At 42.4% G+C, this 10956-nt stretch overlaps 1 protein-coding gene across 2 annotated transcripts; it reads left to right on the forward strand.

The window, feature by feature from the left end:
• The first annotated feature begins 315 nt into the window (after nt 1–315).
• LOC118746700 lies at nt 316–8577 on the forward strand. 2 transcript variants are annotated; one of them, XM_036480588.1, is made up of 2 exons: nt 316–603; nt 7746–8577. In XM_036480588.1, exon 2 carries the CDS (start codon nt 7746–7748, stop codon nt 8238–8240), a length of 495 nt encoding a protein of 164 aa, XP_036336481.1. In that variant the 5' UTR covers nt 316–603; the 3' UTR covers nt 8241–8577. The 2 variants fall into 2 exon arrangements, with proteins under 2 accessions (XP_036336481.1, XP_036336489.1); XM_036480596.1 differs by having other exon boundaries at nt 316–585.
• The last annotated feature ends 2379 nt before the right edge of the window (nt 8578–10956 follow it).

The following is a 10956-nucleotide window of genomic DNA, read 5'->3' on the forward strand; positions in this document are numbered from 1 at the left end:
CAAGATAAACTTAACTAAGTGTGCGGCATTAATTTGAAAAATTAAATAAAATCAAATTTGCAAACATAAATATGTATGTACATATACGCTTTTGAATTCAAACGACTGGAAAAAAGCGAAAATAAGCAATTTAGTAAAAACAAGAATACAGGCACTGTAGTGTGTGTGTAAAATCGCGGAATAAAAACAGTTATTTTGTCAGCCACAGCCAAAGCTGACATTAGTGTGCGCAAAAACGTAAAAAAAAAAAAAAAAAAAATTAAAAAAATTGAATTTAGAAAAAAAAAAAAAAAAAAAAAAACAAAAAAAATAAAATTTGTTTTAATAAAAAAAAAAAAAAAAAAACTAAGGGATTTGTACACCCGCAATTTAAAAGAAAAAATACAAAACAACAGTAACAACTAAAACCGGTAAAAAATACGGCAGACAAGGTGACAAAGGGACACGAAAAGGTAACGGGAGGTCAAAAGCTTAACCCGGCAACAACGGAACAGGGAGCAACAACAATTGCAGCACACACTGTGTAACGAGGTAAACCGGAGTCGGCTGAAGGTACAGTCCCCCCCCAAAAAAAAAAGAAGGAAAGTAGGTACCACTATCCAAGTAAGTGCCCTATATCTCATCATCAACGATATATATATATATATATATATATATATATATGTATATGTACATATGTATGTATGTGCATAACTTGGCGGCATTCCCCATACGAATAAAGGCAAATACCAACCCCTTCGAGCACCGTAACAAGTGTCGCCGGTCTAGGTACGGTAATCTGTATATACAAATATACACACTCGCATATTGACATATTTATAAATATATATGTATATGGACTCCTCCAACTCAAAAGCAATCAAAAAATAACCGCTAAGTCATATACATAATACATACACATACATATATATATTAACGTATACTGTACCTATTGTACAAACTCACGTACAGACATCTACATATAGTTACTCACATCCCATTTTCCCGTACGCTGAAAAGTTATTGGAAGCACAAATAGTCCAAAAACCCGTTGTTACCGTGTATGATTTTCTCTAAGGCAATCCCATAATAATACGTACGCACATATATAGATACAATATCATAGCGTACGTATATACGCAATACCAGATCTCCCCTTTAATCAGCGGTATCAAAAGAATCGCGCGTATCGTCTTGTCTCCTTCTTCCCCTTGTGCCGAAAGACCAAATTGACCAGCGAAAAATTCCGCGCCAGTGCTTGCTGATACACGCACATACATACGTATACTCAGGCCAAAATTACATACGATATACATAGTCTTATAGCCCGAACACAATGAAAACGACGAGCTACAAACCACAGCTGTCAAATTATTTTAACACGTACTCTTATGTAGATAATTATTTTGGCGACGACCGGGCTACGCGACGGCTGTGGTTGTGGCCAGATTAGATCTATTTCTATTTTTCTGGCGACAGATAAGGTTCTTCCTCTTCTTTTATGTCAAACTCATACAAATTCATGATGTCGCTGCCGCGTTCAAAGAAATCATGTCGCCATCGACAAAGCGCTTAGATAATAAAGATGACAAATTGGAAGCTGTGGTCGGTAGCTCGTCGTTTTCAATATGTTCAGAACTTTATGTAGACACGTATACATATTCGCACTTCCGCATATTCGTTTCTCTCGAACTCCGACCACCTGCTGAGTGCGTTCAAATTGCAACTCAAGCGAGTGCGCACACATACTCACACATCCATACACTATTGCACTTAGACGCGCTAAGGTAATACCTAAAAAAGAGAAAAAACCCCAAAGTAGACACTAGGGTGCGGCTGGTAGGAAAAATAATAAAAAGTTCATATGTACGTATATGCACTCATATATACATTAAATCTCAGACAGACCCCTCATTTATTAAAGATTTATATAGGTGCACAAGAGAATATAATACAATATAAAAGTTCTCGTCTCAATATACATAAATACGTATAGAGATTTCATCTGTTACCCAAAATTTCCTTTATTTGAGTTTTCTAACAACAAGCGATCCACACTAATATTACTCTAGTTGGCGCCAGTTTTTATTACATACATACAGATTTTTACGCGTTTATTCTTCTCAATTCCCCTTTTTTCTCAGCCGTTAGTCGCAGTTCAAACTCAATTCTGTGGTTACTCACTCGTAGATACGTACATATAAAAAGTTGCCGAAGTACATACAAACATCTACGTGTATACACATATACATATAAGCTCCGCCCCTAGTTTTGCTCTCGCGTCGTACATGATAAAGCACTGTTACTGTACTTGGACGCGCTAAGACAGTACAGTGGAACAAAAAATAATTGCGCTACATTGGGACAAACTACGCTATACCCAGAAAGGTAGGACAAATAAATTACCTTTAAATACAAATAAATTCAGCTCAAGACTCATTTTTAGCTGCTCGGCATTATTTGAATTTCGCTTTCATAGTAATATCAGAAGAATTTTTTGTTAATTGACCTAAGCTCAAAGTTTTATGCCCCACACAATGGACAAGAAATCCCCCTCCGATTCTGACTCAAGCCTTCAAGACTTCATTTTTGAAAGCAACAGGCTTGAATCATTTTATTCGAAATGGTCCAGCACCCTGATAAGCGAACACACCCAAACGCTCCTAAATGTGAAGTTACAGCAACTTGACAAGTTATGGGATGCTCTAATAAGCTCATATAGAGCAGTATCCCGCTCTGAGGTCTTCGCTGAATCTAGCGGATCGATTGAGCAAAAATATAATAAATGCTCAGAAAGCTATGAGAACTGTAAGACGCAAATCTTAGACGGCTTACAGCTTCTCGGGGCAAACTCCCAGTCCCAAGAAACCACCATTCGAACCACAAATTCCACCCCAACTTCAAACTCCCAAGAAGTATTCCTCAAGGTACCACCGTGTGATACAGAAATGTTCCACGGTGGGTACGAAGACTGGCCGGCGTTCAGAGATATGTTCACGGCAGTCTACAAAAATCACCCCAAACTAACCCCAGCCCAGAAACTGTACCATTTAAGGCAAAAAACAAGAAGCCAGGCCGGACAAATAGTGAAACAGTTCCCCCTCACTGATGACAATTTTGAACTAGCCTGGGATGCCTTAAAGTCACGGTATGAAAACCGTAGGATATTGGTGGACAACCAATTAAAAACTCTATTTAACATCCCACCCATATATTCAGAAAATGGTGAGCAAATCCAGAAAATTCAATCCACCATCAACAATTGCCTCTCAACCCTCTCAGCACAAGGAATCCCGACCAGCAATTGGGACCCCATCCTTGTATATTTATGCTCTTCAAAACTGCCCAGTGAAACTCTATCTCTATGGGAGCAATCACTCAGCTCACGGAAAGAGTTACCACTTTGGGCAGATATGAGCAAATTCCTCACAAGCCGGTATGAAGTAGTAGAAAGACTTAACACATATCGGCCAGGAAAACCAAAGCTTCCCCACCCGAATTTCACCCCAAGAACGGGGAATCACAATTCCACATTTATAAATAAAAATAGAACTCAGAATTTCCATGTCGATCTAAATCAGCCGATTTCATGCAAACTCTGCCACTCAAGGCACCCCATGAAGACATGTGTGAAATTTAAAGCACTATCCGTATCTGACCGTTTAAGATTCGTAAGAGAGAACAAGTATTGTGAAAATTGTCTTTATTACTCCCATTTAAAGAGTGAGTGTACAAGTAATTTCACTTGTGTATACTGTCAACGAAAACATCACTCTCTTTTACACTTCCCGCAAAAGACCCAGACCCCCCAACCCAATTCAAAGCCCCAACGAACAACGAGTCAACTATCGACTCAGACTAATACGGATACTGAAGCGCCCACTTGCTCAAAATATGTGACGCACCAACCCCCAGAGAAAACCGACGTAAATAAAGTGTCGTCTCATTTTTCGGCTACTAACGTCACAACTCTCCTTCCAACGGCGATAGTACCTATATATTGTGATGGCGAATATCATAATATTCGCGCTCTGGTGGATCAAGGCTCACAAAAAACGTTTGTATCGTCCCGGATACAAAAACTCTTGCGCTTGCCCATGATAGATGCTCTATTCGAGATTTCTGGAATGGGTGGAATGGTGGTGCAAAACTCAAGGAAAATGTGCGAAGTCACACTCTGCTCAGCAGATCGAGCCCATAAAATAAAGACCCAAGCCATTATGTTGCCCCAATTGACCCATTTTCTCCCCACTTCGAATATCTCTCATATTAACTTAGAAGAGATAAAGCAATTAAGGCTCGCCGATCCCAACTGTTTCACCCCAAATAAAATTGATATGGTAATCGGCAGTGACCTAATCCCCCGAATTATCCTACAAGGGCTGCAACAAAACATAAGCGGAAGTCTCATAGCGCAGAACACGATATTTGGATGGATTCTGAGCGGCCCCATCCAGGAGAGGATCTCCACCTTTACCACCCAGGTAACCGAACCCCAGGATGAATCGTTAAACTCACTGCTGAAGAAGTTTTGGGAGCAGGAGGAAATAGCTGTCACTCAACACCGTTCAAGTGAAGAGGACTGCTGTGAGGAGCTGTATCGACGCACAACAATCCGGCAGCCAAACGGACGATACATGGTGAAACTACCCATTAAACCCGAATTCCCAGACACCATGGCTCTAGGCCACTCTCGACTAGCAGCGCAGCAGCAGTATATCAGCATCGAAAGGACTCTGGAGAAAAAACCTGGCCTCTGCAAAAGATACTCAGAAGTTCTGGAAGAATACATCACCATGGACCATATGGAGCCCACCTCATCCCAAGAAGTCATCAAAGACGGTAAATACTTCTCCTTTTATTTACCGCACCATGCTGTCATAAAACCCGACAGCAAAACAACAAAAGTAAAAGATGTATCGCCAAATTCTCGTCCACAAGGAAGATCAAGACTTCCAAAGAATCGTCTTTCGTAGGTCCCCAAATAAGCCCATAGAAGATTTTAGGCTGAAAACAGTCACCTTTGGCGTCAATTGCGCTCCCTATCTTGCAATCCGTACTCTTCAGCAGTTAGCGCAGGATTGTCAAGACGAATTCCCGCTCGCCAGCAATATCCTCCTACGCGAAACATACGTGGACGATATTCTCTCAGGCGGGCATAATATACAGTCCACTATAAGCTCATTATCTCAAGTTAAAGACGCCCTAAAATCAGCAGGTTTTCCACTACGAAAAATCACCTCAAATCACCCAAAAATCCTGGAATCAGTCCCAGATTCCGAGGTCCTTGATGTTGATTTTCTCCAGTTTCAGGACACTAGCTCTACAAAAATGCTAGGCATAAAATGGAACGCACTAACGGACTCCTTCTCCTACACGTACGACCCTGTGCCCGCTGCCAACTCAAGGACAAAACGGCAAATATTATCGGCGGTAGCGAAACTGTTTGACCCGGCAGGATAGCTAACGCCAATAATGATTTCCGCAAAAATGCTCCTTCAGCAATTATGGTTGGAAGGAACCGAATGGGACGGGCACGTAAAACCCGGCGCTTTCCAAAAATGGAACACTCTGCGCGAAAACCTCCCCGCGATTAATGAAATTGTTATTCCCCGCTGGGTGCAATTCTCCCCGACTCACCGGGTACAAGTTCATGGGTTTTCAGACGCCTCTGAAAAAGCTTATTGCGCCTGTGTCTACCTCAGAGTACAAATTGACGAAAACTCCTGGTCGTCACACATACTCGCAGCTAAAAGTAAGGTAGCCCCCCTGCAAACAGTCAGCCTCCCCAGACTTGAGCTCTGTGGAGCCGTCCTACTCTCCAAGCTGGTTAATCAACTTCACTCCCAACTAGATTTACCTGCTCATGACTTGTACCTCTGGTCAGATTCTTCCATTGTGTTAGCGTGGTTAGAAAAAACCGCCACACACTTGGAAAACTTATGTTGCCAATAGAATTTCGCTCATACTACAAAATGTGAGCAATGCCACTTGGCGGCATGTGCCTGGTGCAGATAATCCTGCCGATCTAGGCACCCGCGGATGCCATCCCCAGGATCTGGCGACATGCGCGTTATGGTGGAATGGCCCAGAATGGCTGCAAAAACTCCCCACTTTGTGGCCAAAAAACGCATCTCTACATTCGTCACCCCCCGAACAACGACGCATTGAATCCCTGCACACGATTGAATCAGTGGATATACTTGAGCGGTTTTCCTCCTTTGCCCGAGCGTTGCGAGTCATAGCGTTTATGTATCGGTTCATAAACGCAGCTAGAAAGCAACCGATACCCACTTCTCTCCCCTTAACGCACGAGGAAATAAACCAAGCTAAATTGCGTATTATCGTTCAGACTCAAAGCCAGTACTACATCAACGAACTCAGCTCATTAAATGCAGGGAAATCTATTAGCAAAAAAAGCCCTTTACTGACTCTTAATCCGATGGTGGATAGAGCGGGAATTCTGCGCGTGAATGGACGTTTAGCTTATGCTACTCTCAGTTACAGTGAACGTCACCCGATCATAATTCCAGAAAACTCACAGCTCTGTGCTCTACTGCTCGATTTCCTCCATACAACTCTTCTCCACGCTGACAAACAACTTATGATTCGAATGGTGCAGCAAGAATATTATATCCCCAGGTTGAAGCAAAAGATAAAAAAATGTATTTTTCAGTGCAAGGTCTGCACAATCCATAAACAAAAGATGCGTTCACAGATAATGGCCGCGCTCCCCCCTGAACGATCCACCTATACAGTCCCCTTTCATACCACAGGTGTTGACTTTGCTGGACCATTTCTTGTGAAAACATCTACCCTCCGACGAGCTCCCCACGCAAAGGCGTATGTGTGTGTATTTGTGTGCTTCTCAACCAAAGCAGTACACCTAGAGTTATGCTCAAATCTGACCACGGAAGCGTTCAAGGCAGCTTTTACTCGATTTGTCGGCCGCCGTGGACTCCCCCACAAAATCATGTCCGACAACGGAAAAACTTTCGTAGGAGCGCAGCGAACGCTGCAAAGAGAATTCTCCCAGTTTCTTAAAGAAGCGGCTACTGACCTCGCCGAAAAATACGCAACCCACGGATTTGCATGGCAGTTTATCCCCCCGTATGCTCCTCATATGGGCGGTCTGTGGGAAGCTGCTGTAAAAAGCTTCAAAACCCATTTCACAAAGGTCGCAAGAAATCACAACTTTACCTTTGAAGAATTTACCACTCTCCTTATTCGAATTGAAGCGGTGTTAAATTCCAGGCCGCTTTCCCCTATGTCCCAGGATCCTACGGATCTGCTGGCTTTAACGCCAGGACACTTTTTGCGTGGTGCCCCGCTCCTCTCTAGGCCTGAACCCCACTCTGACAATCTGTCTTTAGTAAACAAATGGCAAAAATTGAAGGTTATCCATCAGCAATTTAGCACGCGCTGGAAAAATGAATATCTTAAGGAACTCCATAAAAGGCACAAGTGGAAGCGACAAGAACCCAACCTTAAGGAGGGAGACCTCGTGGTCGTCAAAGACGACCTTCTACCCCCAAACGAGTGGAGACTCGGGCGCGTTGTGAAACTTCACCCCGGTCATGATCACCATGTTCGCGTAGCTGATGTTTACACTCAATCCGGAACAATCACTCGAAATATTGCAAAGTTGTGTTTACTGCCCCCTCTGTAGTAACTATCTTTACATACTTCACACCTACACCTCCCTCTAGCTGACTCCACCATAGCATGGAACTAATTCCGTCTTCGATGTTTTCTTCTTTCCACAGATGTCCAAGAATACGATGGAGCTCAGCCAGTGCCGCCTCTGCTGCCGCCATCATCCGTTGCGGTTTTGCCGCGCATTTCAAGCAATGACGCCTGATGAGCGGTACGAGTCTGCGCGTATACACAAGTACTGCGTCAATTGCTTGGCGACGTCGCATTCAACCGGCTCCTGCAGCTCAGCCGACAGCTGTCACCGGTGTGGGAAGGCGCACCACACAATGCTGCATCGTCCACCATCATCACCACCGGAAAGCACTCGCCGTCCTAACTCGCACGCACAAGTTCGCCGTGAACGATCGACGCTAGCCAGCCGTGTGGTCAAACCAGCCGCAAAGCAAGCTCAAAGCGGAAATACTGCGGTCCAACGGCGCATCCGCGATTTATTCAACCGGGCGGTGCTGACCCTCGAGAAGTTGCAAGAGTTGCTCAACCTGGCACCGGCGCAGGCGGGCCGGCATGTTGCGGACATGAGTCCAAATTTAATCGAATTCGATTAATAACGTTTGAATTGTACAATTAATGCTTATTGTTTCATAATCCGCGTGCGGCTGGCAACGCCATTTTACTGTACACCATTGTGAATTAGTCAGGTGAAATAGCGTTCTTGTTGTAATTGTAAGCGGGGCCACGGGGTGATTCGTACCCGCAATTAAATTGCTAGTATCAGTATCTTTTTACGCGCCGTCGCAGCCGCATCGCACCTCTCTTCCTTTTTTTGCATATAACGCCCCTCGGGAAAAATTTTGTCATACCTTTAATGACCTAGCTCTTTTAATACCAAACTGAATTATTGAAGTCAATAAAATAATTTGCGAAGCAATTGTAATATTGAAATTCCTCGTCTTTTCATTTCAACGGAAATAGAATCTCTGGCGCACCCTGCGCTCCCTTTTGCTACTCCAAAAAGCAAACAGCATTGTTGTTATATTTTTTCGTTTGTACACGCTTTTGTTCTTCACTTCTCAAATGCTTTTTCGAAATTAATAAAAACCAAGCCAAAAATTAAAAATTACATGTTGCCTCTGATGGCATTCGAACCCGAACATGCTGGGAGCTAAGAACTAACAGCGAGCATCTCTACACGTTCAGCTACAGCCAGACATGCAAATGTGCTTTCAAATGATCAACTTCAATGACATTTCGTTAAAACACGAGCAGTGATCGGATAACAAACAATAAGCTGGCGCAGAGACACGAGTTGGTCCGATACAGCATGACAGAGGAACACTTTTGTAAGTACTCCAATTTACCACAAATGGACTACATGGTCCAACGATTTTTGCAGGGATACGTAAGCTCCACTGTATTGTTCACTTTTTAAACTAGTCGTTAACTTCGAAGTAAATCATACAATTATTTCTCATTTGTGAAATAAAAATTTTAAGCATTTCCTTAAGTAGGGTTACTGATGAATTTTCATTAGGCATTAAATGACAATGTTGGGCATTACGTTCATAAAGTAGCCGTTAGTGCGATTCATGAACCATAGCAAAGTGGTGAAATGACAACATTGCGAACAAAATTGTATGAACGAAATATCGCAACGCCGGATTGCAAATGTAAATTTTTTCAAAATGCTGCACATAAGTGAAAGAGAAACGTTTTTATACCCGAGCGCACTTGTGGACAAGGGTATTATAGCTTTGTTCACGTAACGGTTGTTTGTAACAGGCAAAACGAATCGATATAGACAAATGTAGACATAAATGATCAGAATGAAAAAAGAAATCTATTAAGCGGTGACTGTCTGTCCGTCCGTCCGTCTGTGCACGCGATAACTCGAGTAAAAATTGAGATATCTTAACGAAACTTGGTACCCCTGCAAAAATCGCGACTACTCCATGCATGCATGTAAAGAGTACTCCCGAAGGACCAAGGAGTACTCCAAAATTAACTACAATTCATATAAAAAAATATGGTCCAATAAACATTGCGATGTCCTAGGGCAGGACCATGTACTCCATCTCTGCATTACATCAGAGTAGCACAAAACTACTCCCAACATACTCCAATGACATTATCGTTATATTTTTTCGTTTGTACACGCTTTTGTTCTTCACTTCGCAGATGCTTTTTTTGAAATGAATAAAAACCAAAAACAAAAATTTAAAATTACATGTTACCTCTGACGACATTCGAACCCGAACATGCTGGGAGCTAAGAAATAATAGCTAGCATCTCTACACGTTTAGCTACAGCCAGACATGCAAATGTACTTTCAAATGCTTAACTTCAATCACATTTCGTTAAAACACGAGCAGTGATCGGGTAACAATAAGCTGGTGCAGAGACACGAGTTGGTCCGCTACAGCATGACAGAGGAGCACTTTTGTAAGTACTCCAATATACCACAAATAGACTACATGGTCCAACGATTTTTGCAGGGACATGGTCCAACGATTTTTGCAGGGACGTACACTTCTTCTGGCGTAGAACGGATGGTATTGAAAATGGGCAAAATCGGATAATAACCACGCCTACCTCCCATATAACGGTAATTTTCAGATATACGAAAACTTCGATATTTTAGTAACTACTGAAGATTATTCACTCAAAATTGACATTTACAATAAGTTTTAAACGTAAAATAAGAATATTATAATTACATGTGTATATCTTGGTAACCGCAGGACCAATTTCTTCCAAACTTGGCACAGTTGTTGTTGGCCTTAGTATAACGTACGAAATGGCAGAAAAGGGGAAATGTTTAGTACCACTCACACCGTTTTTTGGGTGGGGGGGCGGGGCCCCCAAAACCCCCCCCAGTAGAAAGGAGATAGTCGCCGCTTTCTAAAAAGGGGAACCCCCCCCTTGGACTCCTCCCACAGGCACCTAGGGAACCGTTTGAAAAAGGGGGAAAAACGGATTTTTCTTAGGCAAACTGAGCAGTTTGATGTGGAATATGACCCAACTAACAGAAACCGTGGGATTTTTTAATAAAAGAAATTATGCCAAATTAGATATGGGGGGATTTTGAATAAAGAATAAAAAGTTAATTAAAAATAGAAAAAAAAACAGTTTTTATAAAAAAAAATGTTCTTTTTAACAAATGTATTTTTGCGTAGAATTACTTTCTACGTAAGCGGCCTTCGGCCGCACTTAGGGATTATAACCCTCAGGCAGTAGAATTCTCCTTTCTGTTTTGCCAAAGAAGGGGGGCTGAACACCTTTTGCAGAGAACACCTTTCTGCGTAGGCGGCCTTCGGCCGCACT

This window comes from Rhagoletis pomonella, unplaced genomic scaffold (assembly GCF_013731165.1).
Source record: "Rhagoletis pomonella isolate Grant_MI unplaced genomic scaffold, Rhpom_1.0 Rhpom_scaffold_00001, whole genome shotgun sequence".
Taxonomy (NCBI): domain Eukaryota; kingdom Metazoa; phylum Arthropoda; class Insecta; order Diptera; family Tephritidae; genus Rhagoletis; species Rhagoletis pomonella.

What these genes read in the sequence shown, in the direction of transcription:
- LOC118746700 (XM_036480588.1), top strand. Translation starts at nt 7,746, where the DNA reads ATGTCCAAGAATACGATGGAGCTCAGCCAGTGCCGCCTCTGCTGCCGC.